Consider the following 14,997-nt stretch of genomic DNA (forward strand, 5'->3'; position numbering starts at 1 on the left):
CATGAGAAGCAAAGCCGTGCTCTGTCTCTCCATGGGCTTGTCTTCCCACTCAGAGTGAGTCCATTATTACTATACTATACCTACATTACCGAGAGAGGTGTCTGCTACATAGTAGGTACTCTGTAAATACTTGTTAAATGGAAATATGTACGTTTGTGTGTATATAGCTGATACTGTTATTGATTAAAGAGTAATTCAGATTAGGAATTGTGAAGATAAGGAGGAAATAGTATACGGCAAGACTGACAGCGGCAGGGGTTGAGAAAAAGAGGCCTGCCAGCAAATGTCATCATTAGGTATACATCATCTGTGTGACTTCTCATTCAATCCTCTCTGCAAATCAAGATAAATGAGTTATATAAAGAGAAGATTATTCACGCCGCTCCAGGTAGGCTACGCTCTGTGCTTGCACCCTGCAGAAACCAATAATTATTTCTAACTCCTATCTTCTTCCAGGCTGGAGATGTAATAACGGAGCTGGAGCCCGTGGATGATGACTGGATGTGTGGAGAGCTAATGGGAAGGTCTGGAATATTTCCCAAAAACTACGTTCAGTTTCTGCAAGTCAGCTGAAGGTGAAGCTTGGCTGTTCCTCGGCACGAGAACTCACTTGAACATTCACTTTGACTATCAGATATTTTGCACTATTTTTTTAACAGAAAGAGAAATATCTAAGGTGTATGTGGTACACTAGGATTTCTGAGAGCAGAAAACTTGTAGGTTTTATAGTTTAGCTTTATCCTTGGTGGTAAGGTGTACGTAAACCGTGAGTGGGGATGGCAGGCAGATGCACACGTCCCCTGGGAAATTATCTGGTGGTGGCAGTGTGGGGCGGCTGACGAGCAGGAACTGTACTTGTACACCTGTCGCCATCGACACATGTGAATTAACCATGCTTCTTCATTTCCTACTTTAGTTTAAAAAGAGGACGTTTGACATTCTACATGCTGTAACTATCAGGATATGGATGGTAATCTGAATTTCATTTTTGATATTCAAATTAATTCTAACAGTTTGAGCACACTAGTCTTAGTCCCAGGGCAAATTCTTGCTTCAGGACAGATAGTTTGGTAACGACTGGGACATTTACAAGCAGGTGGGGGAAATAAGCTCATGTTCCCCCCAAATGCTCCTTGAGTTTCCCAGCATTTCCCACTTGTCCAGGGACTTGAAGGGTCAAAAGAACCAAAACCATCCCTGAGATGCCTTGCTAATACAACTAACCCACAGACACGCCACACTTTTCTCTTGGTCCGTGTATACTTTATGTTAACAGGGTTATTATAAAGCACACTTTCTGGATCTGCAATCATTCCTTTGACAATTACTGGTACCCAAAGGAAACTCATTTTCTTTGCATTACCCCAGTAATACATAAAAGCTTTGTCTTGTTATAGTAGTACATTATGAATCATGAACAATATCTTCGAATACAGAGCAAATGGTAAGATGAAAAACAGTACCAAGGCCTCGTAGCTCATTTCTTCTCAATATAATCAGAAGGAAAAATAATTTAAGACGACTGAAGGCTGGTGCAGCCCTCCCCCTCCACCGCACCCCCAGCTCACCTCTGCGGTTATTGGAGTAAACACAAGACCACTTTCCCGCTGACTAGGGTAACATGTTCTGAGCTTGAAAACTGATTCTTGCATGACTGAATCAGTTACAGTTTACAAACTACAGCCAAATGGATTGAAGACAATCTTCCTGACGGATCGGTGGGTTAATGTTTCACTGGAAATGTACACTTCCCAGTGAGGTTCGTGGCTTTCTTCTCTTTTTTGAGAAGACTTCCACATGCTGGACCACTTCATCATGTGTTGCTTTCCCCATTATCCAAAAAGCTGGGCAACCAGTGATTCCCTGAACACGTGACTTCTATAAGGAAGTAATATTTACTTTATCTTTGACTACATTTCCTATCCCTAGCGTATGGTTGTGTTTGATTTTGGAATTAAGGACCTGGCGTTTTTACTACATTTGGGGTGAAAAATGTATAAGGAAAACTCTTGTCAGTTTTCACTCAGATTAATTCCATGAGACTAGGATGACTTAAAAGTGTTGTCCAAACTAAATTCTCATTTATAGCCAGCTATACAAGAGCAAGAAGGGGTTAAGGGTGTGGAGGGGGGCATGAAGTGTCTTTGCCTGTGGGGTTTAAACATCTAATAGTAAAGATTCTGAAAACCCTGTCTTTATTGAGAAAAAAAAAATCCCTCTTAAATATTGGCCTTCTGTAAGCAGAGTGATAAGTGCAATAGTTGTGTATCTACTTGACATTATAATAAACTGAACTTTTCAATTCCTTATCTCAGGCTACACTGCATTTTTCAGAATGTAGCTGGTGTCTTCCTTAGCCTTGTATCTCCAGTCCTCTGCCCAGGTGGGTGGGGCGATGCTTTGCTAGGTGGGTTGTTGGACAGACAGATGGATGACTTTCACAGGCGGGAACAGCACTGTCTTAACCTACTCAGTACCTTCCCTTTGTTGGCAGAAATATATACTGAAACAAATTCAGTTACTTTGTCATTTCACTCTTTCGTGTTCCGTGTTGCTCACTATCTATTTCTCTCTCAACCAATAGAAAGCAAGATGTGGCTGTGGGGTTTCTTTTTTTTTTTTTCTTTCTTTCTTTTTTTTCGAGACAGGGTTTCTCTGTAGCTTTGGTGCCTGTCCCGGAACTAGCTCTTGTATGACCTCGAACTCCCAGAGATCCGCCTGCCTCTGCCTCCCGAGTGCTGGGATTAAAGGCGTGCACCACCAGCACCCGGCAGCTGTGGGGTTTCTATGGGTACTTTCTTATTATATATATTGAAGTCAAGACTAATATCAACCAAAAAAAAATTAAGCCAGATGGTGGTGGCGAGTGCCTTTAATCCCAACAATCAAGAGGCAGCCTGATCAACAGAGCTAGTTCCAGTCTAGGCTCCAAAGCTACAGAGAAACCCTGTCCTGAAAAACAAAAACAAAAAAAGAGACAAATATCAACAATGTTCCAAGAAAAATAATTGTATGCAGAGAAAATTTTATAAGAAAGAAATGAGAAGGGATTGTTGAGTTTGTTTCCAACACTTAGGTGAAATCTTGATATTGTTCGTCTGTCCGTCAGCTTTTCACAGCAACAAAAATACCCGATCGTAACTTAAAGTAGAAATACCTGTTTGGCCTGGTTTCAGAGTTTTTGGTCCAAGGCCATCTGGCTCCATCACCTTGAACTTGAGGCACACCAGAATATCGTGCGGGAGCTTTTCACCAGACAGAATCCACTAAAGAAGAGGCAGGAAAGGGAGGGGAAAGCAGGGAGCAGGAGAGAGAAAATAAAGGGCCAGGCACAAGACATGTTCTTCAAAGAAACGTCCCCTGTAGCCTTCCTCCGCTGCCTACTGTCCTGCACAGCTGTGAACTCATCAATGGAGTTCATCCATCAAGGATTAGTTCATTCATCAGGACCTGATCTAGACAGAGTAGCAGTCTCTCTAGATAGGGAACAAACCTTTAACACATGAGCCTTCTGGGGACACCTTCATGCCCACCACACATACAAACACACGAGCCTTCTGGGGACACCTTCATGCCCACCACACATACAAACACACGAGCCTTCTGGGGACACCTCCACGCCCACTACACATACAAACCTCCTGCAATACTCATTTTTTTAAATTAGGTTAAAATTGAAGAGGCCATTTTAATATATTATCCTTTTGTTTTAGTCTTAGCAGTATGAGGGATTAAACCCAGTCCTTGTGATACTAGGCAAGCACTCCACTACTTAGCTACATCTCTCGACCCAAGGTATTATCCTTTGAACCCTAAAAGATGAGGTGTTTCCTTGTATACCTTGCTGTAATAAGAATAAGAATGGAACTTCCTTCATTGGTCTTGAAAATCAGTCTGTAACATTCAGAAGAGACAATATTAGTGTATTTATCAAAATGTATCATGAGAAGTGACATTAAAAAAATACTTATAGGATTATAAGGCAATGTCTTTAAAAAAAATCACAGTTTGTATTCGGTTTCTTCAATTTAAGTACATAAGCCTGAGAAAGCAGCAGTGGATATATGGATCAATTACAAGGGATTATTTTCACTTTGGTGTGAACATTAATGGCTTCTTTTAATTGATGTCAGATGCACATAGGCCACAAGATTCACGATTCAATGCCATTTTGAATGTCATCGAATGAATTCATAAGCTGATTTTCAGAACGAGTGGGGAATCATTTTCTACCTTACTCTTTACTTCGCTGCATGGAAGGCACAAGATCCAGAGCCTCACTCAGAACACTGCCGCCATCTAGGGGCCTCTCCTTTCATTACAAGTCTTTTTCTACCTCAGAGCTCAATAAGGAGATTCAAGGGCTGGTGGAGCCCTAACTACAGCCCAGCTTCACTGAGGACCAATCTAGGCTTTCCCACTGATTGTGCTGAAATGATGTGTTTCTCTTTAGCTGTAAAAGTAGTCTATGTGGCTGGAAAGGTGGCTGAGCAGCTAAGAGCACATCCTGCTCTTCCAGAGGACACAGCACCCATGACAGGCAGCTCACAACTGCCTGCAGCTTCAGCTAGAGGACCTGAAACCCTCTTCCGGACTTCAGGGGCATCTGCATACAAGTGGCTTTCACTCACATAGATACAAAGATATGAATAAAAATAACTCTTTGAAGTGTTTTGATATTTTCTTAGCCTGTAAAAGTTACAAACGCTCATACAACTCATTAAAAAAAAAAAAAAAAAAGAGTCCCACAGGTGTTCCTGTAATCCCGGTACTGTGGAGACTGATGCAGGAGGGAGCAAGAGGAGGCAGGGAAGAACCACATACACAGAACAAATTAAAACTCCGAAATTTAAGATTTATTTTATGTGAATGAATGTTTTACCTGTGTGTGTATATATATACCATGTGCCCATGCAATTCAGAAAGTGTTGGCTCTTGGAACTGGAGTTACATACTAGTGATTTTGAGCCGCAGTATGAATGCTGGGAATTGAACTTAGGTCCTCTGCAAGAACTAGTACTCTTAACCACTGAGCCATCTCTTCGGGCCCCTGAAATGCTCTTTCAGATAGAAAGAGAAGTACAAGCTGAGCTGTTACATGCCTGTGATCCCAGCACTTGGGAGGTAGCGGCAGGCAGATCGGAAACCCAAGGTTATTTGGTTAGTTAGTGAATTCAGAGCTAGCTTGGGCTATATGAGACTATCTAGGACAGTTTGTAGGGAAGAAGTCTTGTCAGTCGCTTATGTACACCAATGTTAGCTAGAAACTCAAGTTCTGAGTTTGTTCACTAGTGGATAGTTCCTTTCTCCATCATTACTTACACTTCAGGTGTGTAGCGTTGGTAAGGCTGTGTAACAAGAAACTATCTCAAAGTACATGTTAGATAAAAGTAATAAAAGAGGAGACTGGGGGACGTTCTGGATGATTTTAAACAAATTCTAATTGTATTTACAGTAGAGACTGTTTATCTACTACAAGAATTAATTCACCAGCATTCTTTTCAGAATGCTTCAAACTCTTAATTTAGAAAATATTACCTGCTGGTTGTCTACTTTTCAATAACTAAGCAGCAATCTTTGTGTTGTTTCCCTATGTAGCTGGGGCAGAACTAACTCATGATCACCCTGCTTGAGCCTCTCGAGTGCTAGACTTCACTGTGTGCCACATCTGACTGACAACAATCATCCTGCACTTATTCTTTCTTTATATTTTTATTTTTGAAGAAAAGTGGAAAAACAAAAAGCAAGCTGTGATGGTGCAAGCAAGTCTTTAAACCTGGCACTCAAGAAGCAGAGCCAGGTAAATTAGAGGCCAGCCTGGTCTACAAAGGGAGTTCCGGAACAGCCTGGGCTGTTACACGGAGAAACTATGTAAACTCAAAAAAAAAAAAAAAACAAAACAAAATGGAAGGGAGGAAGAGAGGGAGGGAGGGAGGCAGGCAGGCAGGCAGGCAGGCAGGAATGATGAAACACACCTGTTCTCAGCTACTTGCGGGACTGGGATGGCAAGATCACTTCAGCCCAAGGGGGTTTAAACTCAAATTTGAGTCTGAAGCCAATCTGGGTAATAAAGTAAAATGTCATACCTAGATAATTAAGTCATGCAGTGGCAATCCTATAATCCTAGCACTTATAGGTAGGGAAAGGAACGTAAGGAGTTCAAGGTTATCCTTTGATACAGGTAATCTACAGCAAGCTCTACGAGACCATCTCAAAAACAAAGTATATCATTTTATATTTATTTCTCCAATCATGTAGAAGTACTTTATTAAGAGTCCTGACTCAAAGATTAATGCAGCCAACCACATTGTTTTCCAGGCCCCCAAGTGGCCAACCGAGAATTTCTTCTCAAAGGCCTCTCTGTGTGCTGGGCAGTGGTAGCGCACACCCTTAATATCAACACTCAAGAGGCAGAGGCAAGCATATCTCAGTGAGTTTGAGAACAGCCAGGGATACACAGGGTAGAAAGGGGACAGGGCTTAGTGCACTTAACCCTCCAGTTCAGTACCACGTAATAAGTAGCCTCTTCTGCTACATATACCTAATGCTGTCACTCAAGCACAAAGGCAGGGGTGCCAAGGAACCAAAAACACCATGACAGAAAGCAGACCAATAGATACGTGCTGAAATATTTATTTTAAAATATGTATTTTGGGGCTGGAGAGATGGCTCAGTGGTTAAGAGCATTGCCTGCTCTTCCAAAGGTCCTGAGTTCAATTCCCAGCAACCACATGGTGGCTCACAACCATCTGTAATGAGGTCTGGTGCCCTCTTCTGGCCTGCAGACATACACACAGACAGAACATTGTATACATAAATATTTAAAAAAAAAATATGTATTTTGCTTCTATGTATACACAAGCACACCTGGTCCCCAGGGACATTGGATTTCCTGAACCAGTTACTATGAGCCACTATGTGGGTGCCAGCAGTGGACCCTGGGTTCTCTGGAAGCAGCCAGGGCTCTTAACCACTGCGCCATCTCTCCAGCCCCAGATATTTACTGTAGATGTCAGATTGGCTTCAGAACAAGAGTGCTTTGTGTTTTACACATGAGGATTTACTGGCAGAAGACATGAGACTACTCCAGCAGAAACCAAGGACTTCACCACTCCAAGCATTGCCTGGACGTCATGTTCCTTTTTTCCTGAGCCCCTAAATCCTGAAGGCCATAAAGTAATGGTCATGGCAGAGGACCTTTTTCACCATGGCAGCATGTAGAAGCAAGCCTGCTTTTCCTGAGGGAGACATTATCTCATCCCTCAGAATTATTCAGAGGATGTAAATACATGGCATGGTCCAAGCCAAGAGCAGCCAGTCAATAGATTATGGCCAACATTGACTTTCTAAGCTATTTTGAAGGATACATTTAATCTAACCAAGAGGCTAGAGGCACATCCACACTGATATCTCATTAAGTTTACCATAGGCAAGACTCTTCAAACTAGGGTTACTATCTAATGGGTAGAGACCAGTGACCCCGCTAAATATCCTATACTATACAAGGTAATCCCTTCTAGTCAACTATCTGGTCAAAAATATAGATATGCATTGGAGCCAAATTAAGGCCAAAAGGTATCACTAAAATAATCATTGTTCAAAGAAAATACCGTAGTGTTAATGCTCTTGTTATACCCTGGGCGTGCTGTTTGGGAAATATTTGGTGTGCAATTTTAGTTATGGTAGTCTGTCTTTTATTACTTGTCTTTTCTGTTTGTCTTTCCCTTGGGAGCAGGCATAAGTCTTGATGATAGCCTCCTTAGGACTTACCCCTTTAAAGTTAGTCTACAGTTAAAGTTGTTCTTGGTTTGTTTGCTATCTTCATTACAAATTTTTGTCTTTCTAGGACAGACTAAGGCAAGTCATTCCAAGTCCTAGAAATACAGGTTCCCATCAACCCCACAGAAGCATGTTATATAACAGACTTCCAGAGTGGCCTATAGGTAGGCTTAAATAGGCCAAGCCATTTTACATGTTTTGTTCTAATGTATGTGGCACCACTCATACCTGGTGCCCAGAGGTACAGAAAAAAGTGTGTTCCCCTTAACTTGCATTTGACAGTTCGGCCACCATGTGGGTCCTCAGCTCTTAATGGCTGAGCCACCTCTTGAGCTCCTGGCCTAACTCCTCTTTGAGCCTTTTCAAATAAGCCCTTTGAAGAGTGTTATCCAAGTCCCTGCTCCAAGATGTAAACCAGTAAGCTTGCTTGAGCTACATATACCAAGACCCTGTCTCAACTAACACTTTAGGGCTGGAAAAATACTTGTAATAGTATTGTTTGCTACCTACCATGTCCAAGATCCCTGTTCTGCAAGCAAAACACCACTTTAGGATGTCAAATATAAAATGCCTAGAAGGTACACTTCCTAATACTTTACCTTGTAAAGGCATAGGCTAAAATTGGGGGAGGAACATGCTTAATGAAAACAAGAAAACTGAGTTGTCTTCAGAAAATCTAGGGACTTCCATGAACTTAAACTTTCTGGAATGGCATTGTAGAACCTAAATACAGCATTAAAAATTGGCCAGACTATCTCAGCACTCGAAAGACAAATCTCTGAGTTCCAGGCCAAGGCCAGACAGGACTGGAGAACACTAACCTAGCAAGTTTAAGACCTGCTATCTGATCTGGATGCTGCCCAGGCATCAAAACTCTACAAAGTAATTTCCTGTATTCAGCTCGCCAACTGTAGTCTCCACACCATAAGCACTGCATGAGAACTTTACTAGAAATAAAAAGTGACCAAAAATTTGAGGACAGGACCCAAAAGCAGGCCAAATGGCTGAAGAACTAAGGCAGCCTCTATCTTGTCCTGACATGTCCTCTGTCAAGTCATGACCCAGCAGATGCTAAGGAATAAGAGTGCCATTCTACAAAAGCCTAGCTACACAAGTCTTTAAATTCTCCAACCTGTCATATTTTAAAACAGTGTTCAGAAGCAAACCATCATCACAAATAAGAGTTTATTTGTCACTATTAAAAATCTGTATTTCACACAGATTCCTGGACTGGTGGTTCATATCCATCAGCTCGTTCAACCTTAGCACCTGTCTCGTCACCAGTAGTCTTTCCAGAACTACCACCTTCACCATGGAGCTCCATGAGTTTTCCCACTAAAAGAAAAAAAAAAACCTTGTTATAAATAAGTATAACTTCATACTACATACACACAAGGAAACAGAAAAGTCTTGCCCTTAAAAATTTATATGTTGAGCCGGACAGTTGGTGGCTCAAGCATTTGATCCCAGGGAGGCAGAGGCAGGCAGATCTGATAATTTGAGGCCAGCCTGGTCTACAAGAGTTAGTTCCAGGACGAGCTCCAAAGCTGCAGAAAAGCCCTTTCTCAAAATTAAAAAAAATTACAAAAAAAATTATTTTACACAACGCCACCTGTGGTCTTGCACGCCTTTAATCCCAGCACTCAGGATGCAAAGGCAGGCAGCAGGCAGATGGAGCTGAGTTCCAGAACAGATAGGGCTATATACACACTGAAACCCTATCTCAAAAATAAATCCAATTTAAAAATGAGTAATATTGACATGTAAAGAGCTGAAGAGGGGCTCAGTGGTTAAGAGCACTTGTTCTAGAGGAACTGGGTTCATTCCGTTCCCGGCACCCACAGGTAGTTTGCAATCATCTGTTAACTTCAGTCCCAGGTAAACTGAAGCCCTCTTCAGAACAAAGTCACCAAGTACATACAGGGTGGTGCCTAAACTATACATACATGTAATCAAATTATAATCAATTTATAAAATACCAGTCATTAAAAAAGTCATGTATTTGGTCCCAGAAATTTTTTTCTCATGAATCCTGATTTCTTACTTACATTCAAACTTGGGTTTCTTCAGCATCTTTACTTTTCTAACGAAGACATCATGAAGAGGATAAATGGACTGGCAAGCCTTTTCTATGTCTTTCCCAATGCTGTCTGGAATCCTGCAAGACCAGCAAACTTTAAATAAAAAAACAAACAAGAAACCCACCAAAGTCTGTTTTTCACATAACTACACTGAAAAAAAAAAACCTTAGATAGTAATGTATAACCACAGGCATCCTAATTAAAGATGGTTATAATATCTAACAACAAAATTAGCACCCAAGTCTTTTGCACAATATCCTTAGCCATTTGTATTCTGCATGGGAACATCAGGAAAATGTTAAGTTATCAGTGTACATCAACTGGGACCGAAACATCTTCTCATCATGTATTCCCATACAGTATCATGGAAAGCTCTTGTGTATCAAAGTAACTGTCTAAGTTTCACTATCCACTGTTGGAGCGTCAACTGGAAAAATATCTCCAGCTTGCCCACATACGCCTTCTCTTACAGCCTTCTCTTACCGAAGGATAATTCAACAGGAGAAAACAAAAACCCACTTACAGTTTATTAACCACTTCCTTCAAGTCATTTGTCTGCACCTCTCGGGTCATGATCTCCATCATCTTCTTCCGGATCTGGCGGACCTGCTGGTGCTGTGCATATGAGGTCTTGCGGATCTGGTTGTTGCGTTTTTTAGTGAAACCAACACAGAAGAGTCGGAGCAAATAACCATCGGTTGTCTTGACGTCAACGTGAGCTTCAATCATGGTCTGGGGAGAAAAGGATTCTTCTGAGACGGGGTCTCACTAGCTTTGGCTAGCCTCCCCGCCCATGTGCACCACCTCCATCAGCCTGTACAGCAGTTGTTTTAGGGTCTCAACCAATTCTTCACGTACTAACATAAAACCCCCGCAAACAGAAGAGCTTTGGAAGTTAAATTCTAAGACAGCATACACCAGATGAGATATGAATTTGCTTTCATCTTTAAGCAAAAAAGTAGGTTGTGTGTGTGCTTTAATCCTAGCACACCAAGCAGGAGGCAAGAGAGGTTGGATCTCTAATAAGAGTTTGAATCCATTGCAGTCTACAAAGCTAAGTTCCATGTCAGTCAAGGATAGTTTAAGTCCCTGTGTCAATTTAAAGAAACCAAAAACCCACCAATTGACAAAATAGGCCAGATACATTGACACACAGCTGCAATCCACAACTTCAAGGCCAGCTAGGTCTACACAGCAGGCCTAGGTCTACCAGAACAGGTTAGGGATCCTTTCTCCAAAGGAAAAAAAGGGGGAAAGTTCTGCTGTAACAGCATTTTTAATCCCTTTTATTTCAAACTAAAGGATTTAAATACCTAACCTGACAGCTAATTGGACCCTATTTCCATCTTTTTTTTTTTTGGCTTTTTGAGACAGTGTTTCTCTGTAGCTTTGAAGCCTATCCTGTTTTAAAACCTACCCACTATCTGCCATGTGTGGTGGCACACGCCTTCAACTCCAGCACTCCAGAGGCAGAAGCAGGTAGATCTCTGTGAATTCGAGGTCAGACTAGGCAGCATAGTTAGCCCCTGTCTAAAAAAATAAAACAAAAAAACTTCCACCACAAAAAGAATGTATCAATATCTACTAAACAACCTTTTATTTCCAGAATTGCATAATCTGTATGGGAATGTCAGAAATACATGTAACGGTTAAATCAGTACAATTCATTTGGGACCGAAACATTTTGTCATCATTCATTCCCATATACATATGCCAATACTGTTACCTGTATATATCTTAGTATTTCCTAAAATGATATGGGTTACTGATTTCCGCAAACACCTACACCAGCTATTTCATCTTCACAACTCAATGAGCTGATGTTACAAATAAAGAAGCCAAGCTGCTAAGCTTGTTACTTTCCAAGGACAAAATAAATGCAGACAAGTTCTGCCACCGTCATCCTCCACGGCCAGAGACAATGGAATAGTCACCTTTCCACTACAAACTCTGAAGATGGGCAGCCCTAAAACAGTCTCTAAACTACTTCTGCCTATGTGCCCTTTAACCAGTAAATACTTGGCCAGGGGCTGTAGCTCAATATAAAGAGTAACTGCCTATGTGGAAAGTAGTGGGTGCTACCTCTAACACCCAAGAATAAAAAGCAGCTTGACCACAATTTAAAAATTTTCATCATTCATGGGGGAAAGGGAGTTCAGAAGGTAGAATTCAGGTAAGTGGGTAAAAGACAACATTTGATCAGGCTCTCCTTGCAGTTTTATCTCTAGTAGCTAGCTCAACAATATATAAATGACAGTGGGGAAAAAAACTTGTTCATTCTTTATGTGAAAAAAAAAAAATGCCATGGCTGACATTCAAACTCAGGAGGACCCAACTTCAGGCTGGTGCTTAATACCAAGAAAGCAAAGGTCTGATGTCCAAATCACCACACCATGACACCCCTGCACGTGCACACCACAGCACTACATACATGCTCAAATGCAGTTGGGGGAGGCGGATTTCTCACCTGCCACTTTTTGACCATGGAACACATTTTGTCCCGGGTAAGATCCATGCCGTGGAAGTTAGTCAGACAGTTTTTGCCCTGAACATCCTCAGTGATTAGCTTGAATTTTCTAAATGCAACTTCATCGTTTTGGAGATCAGCAAGGCTCACTTCAAACACGCGACCCTTGAGGCCATCGGATGCAATTTCTACAAAAGAACCCAATATCCTGTTAACTTGTTACAAAATCCACCTAGGCACGGATGACTTACTGGCAATACTCAGCCAAACATTTTCTTGGTTAATTCTTCCTGCTACATATGTATGAAAAACAAGCACCCCAAACGCCAGGCCAGAAACCCCTGGGCTGATTTACCCATCAAGTCCCCCATCACAAACACACCCAGACGTCTGTTAATACCCACAACAACAAAAAAAAAGCATACAGTACTCACTGGTTCCTTGAGTCCTCGTGACTAATGTCTTTCCAATGTTTCTAATATTGAACATGGCCGGGGCTTTCACATCATACCAATCTTTCTTCGAAAATGGATCAACCCTGGGTTTGCGGAAAACAGGCTGAGCTTCTTGCTAAATATTTATCACTACTACTACCAACTTTTAAACCTTCCTTCTCCTTAATACTTCCGCTGACATAAATGTCCCAAAACTTCAAACTGGCTCGCCGTGGCGTGAGCGTCTGTCAACCGGGACGAACCGGGAAGTTGGACCCCGTGCCTTCTCCACTGCTCCCACACACACGCAGCCCCACACGCATCCCAGAACCCGAAGGTCTGGGACAAGAACTAGTTCTTAACAGGACGAAGGGGTCTGCAAGTGTCGGGAGCTCCCGGGGTCCACGAGGCCCCAGCACGGGAGTGACGTGGGGTCCCGAGCGGACAACCACAGTGACCGACGAACTTCAAGATGCGGGAGAGGTACAAAAAGTGACGCGGCCGTCACGCAACCCCAAAGCCGCCACTCGCGACGGAAGCCCGGCTCGCACGCGGCTCGCACGCGGCGCTCGGCACCCGGCCGGGTCGGGGAGAGGCGGCCGCCCGGAGCGCACCGGCCGGCGAATCCGCCCCGCATCCTCACCATCCGCCCCACGCTGCAGCCTAGAAGCTGCCCGCCGACTCCCGCGGGTCCCGCGCACCGGGCGTCCGCAGAATCCGCCACTTACACTTTCTTCTTGGCTCCCTTCTTGCCGCCTTTCGTCAGCCGCTTGTTCTTGCCGACCGCCATGGTGCTGCTCAGGGAGCCAAAAGGGCGGAAGTAGAACTCGCGCGAGAACTTACGCGAGCGGGGCGGGGGAAGCGCCGGCTACGTGACCCTGGCTCTGTCGCCCTTCCGGCTTTCCCCAATCTCGCGACACTGCCCGGCGGCTCGCGCCCGCCGTGCTGCGACAGCGCCCTCGTGTGTCGGGAGGCCGCGCGGCGGGTGGCGGGCTGGCTGGGAGGCTGCACCGTGGACCGGCGCGCGCGTGACCCCACTGGCGCCCACGTCAGGTTTCCTGTGGTTTCCGTCGCCCTGAGGGTGCCCAGTGAGCCGTCTCGTGTTCTAACCTGAGAGTGTGTTTCTTCCCCGGAGCACAGGCTTTGAATCGGAGACAACACATCCACGTTCAGGTGGTGGCTTGAACAGTACTTAGCCTTCCGACCTCTCTGGCCTTCCGATCCCTCATGTGTAAAATGGGAATAATGGTATGATCGACTTCAAAGCGTTAGTATAATTAAATAGGCATAACCCCGGGCATGCTGCTCACATCCTGCGTGTTGATGTTGGCTTCTGATTAGTCTCGGGTATGGTTGTTCTGTGAACATGCATGAAGATAGAGGCTTATCCAGGGCTGGTCACGCATGCCTGCAATCCCAGAGCTCTGGAGGCAGGAGGATAGCAAGTTGGAGGACAGCCTGGAGTGTATGTTGAGTTCTAGATCAGCCTCAACTACCTAGCAAGACAGACTGGGCCGAGGGACTAGGAGGAGTATATATACTTTCTGTATATGTCTTACCCATCGACGCAAGCAAAGGCATTTCTGATACCAGCACCTGCCCAGTTTGTATACTTTACTATATATCTCCTACACATTTGTAATCATATTTTTATTGCTTTCGTGTGCCTATGTGTGTTATGCATCTACTTCTCCAGTCTGTCAGAAAACGACTCTCAGAAGTTGGTTCTATTCTCCCACAGTGTGGGTATAGAGGTGGAACTCAAGTGGTCAGGCTGAACTCAGGGTCAGACCTCTGCAGGTGCCTTTACCAGCTGGGCCATCTCGCAAGCCCTCCCTCAGGGGATGGGGGAGTTTTTGTTTTTTCGTGAAATATGGGATTAGAGTGGATTAATGGTAAAACCTCAGGACCATCTGAGGCCCTGGATTCCATCCCCAGTGCTTTAAAAAGGCACAGTGGAATTTAATCCTTGTACCTAAATGACCACCACTTTTCTTAACGTAGAATCCCCTTCCCCATTTTTATGTTTTTTTGTTTTATTTTTCTTTTTATTTATTTATTTGTTTGTTTTATTTTTCGAGACAAGAGTCTTGCTGTGTAGTTTGGGCTGACCTTGAACTCAAGGTCCTCAGGCCTCAGCCTCCTGAGTGTTGACTTGCATGCTCTACCACATCCAGTTTAACTATTCCAATTTAGCAAAGCACAACCTGGTGAAATGTCACCAGCTGTCTCAAGA

The 14,997-nt window shown here is 43.4% G+C and overlaps 2 protein-coding genes and 2 non-coding genes across 7 annotated transcripts in view; 1 reads left to right on the forward strand and 3 right to left on the reverse strand.

Moving 5' to 3' along the window:
* Positions 1 to 2,309, forward strand: part of Sh3d19 (SH3 domain containing 19) — a 136,494-nt gene extending 134,185 nt beyond the window's left edge. For all 4 annotated transcript variants that reach the window (XM_050158762.1, XM_050158761.1, XM_050158765.1 and 1 more), the window contains one exon: positions 457 to 2,309. In XM_050158762.1, coding sequence (XP_050014719.1) covers positions 457 to 494 — 38 coding nt within the window. In that variant the 3' untranslated portion in view covers positions 495 to 2,309. The remainder of the gene's footprint in view (positions 1 to 456) is intronic.
* Positions 2,310 to 8,947: 6,638 nt separating this feature from the next.
* On the reverse strand, positions 8,948 to 13,657 carry Rps3a (ribosomal protein S3A). The gene is made up of 6 exons (XM_050158781.1): positions 13,490 to 13,657; positions 12,762 to 12,865; positions 12,328 to 12,515; positions 10,384 to 10,592; positions 9,828 to 9,937; positions 8,948 to 9,114 (listed from the first exon to the last, which is right to left on the reverse strand). Exons 1-6 carry the CDS (start codon positions 13,549 to 13,551, stop codon positions 8,993 to 8,995), a joined length of 795 nt encoding a protein of 264 aa, XP_050014738.1. The 5' UTR covers positions 13,552 to 13,657; the 3' UTR covers positions 8,948 to 8,992.
* LOC126511621 (small nucleolar RNA SNORD73) lies at positions 10,144 to 10,211 on the reverse strand. Its single transcript, XR_007594757.1, has one exon. It is a non-coding gene; the product is annotated as a small nucleolar RNA SNORD73 (small nucleolar RNA).
* On the reverse strand, positions 11,487 to 11,559 carry LOC126511620 (small nucleolar RNA SNORD73). The gene has a single exon (XR_007594756.1). It is a non-coding gene; the product is annotated as a small nucleolar RNA SNORD73 (small nucleolar RNA).
* Positions 13,658 to 14,997: the final 1,340 nt, after the last annotated feature.

Source organism: Alexandromys fortis, unplaced genomic scaffold (assembly GCF_014885135.2).
Source record: "Alexandromys fortis isolate MF-2015 unplaced genomic scaffold, M_Fortis_MF-2015_v1.1 scaffold_102, whole genome shotgun sequence".
Classification (NCBI taxonomy): Eukaryota; Metazoa; Chordata; class Mammalia; order Rodentia; family Cricetidae; genus Alexandromys; species Alexandromys fortis.

Bases quoted from the DNA above. Each gene is read 5' to 3' on its own strand.
- Rps3a (XM_050158781.1), bottom strand. From the start codon at position 13,551: ATGGCGGTCGGCAAGAACAAGCGGCTGACGAAAGGCGGCAAGAAGGGA. The intron at 12,516-12,761 runs GTGAGTACTGTA...GTTCTTTTGTAG, and splicing joins CACGAGGACTCAAGGAACCA to AAATTGCATCCGATGGCCTC. The intron at 9,938-10,383 runs GTAAGTGGGTTT...CTGGTCTTGCAG, and splicing joins AAGGAAGTGGTTAATAAACT to GATTCCAGACAGCATTGGGA.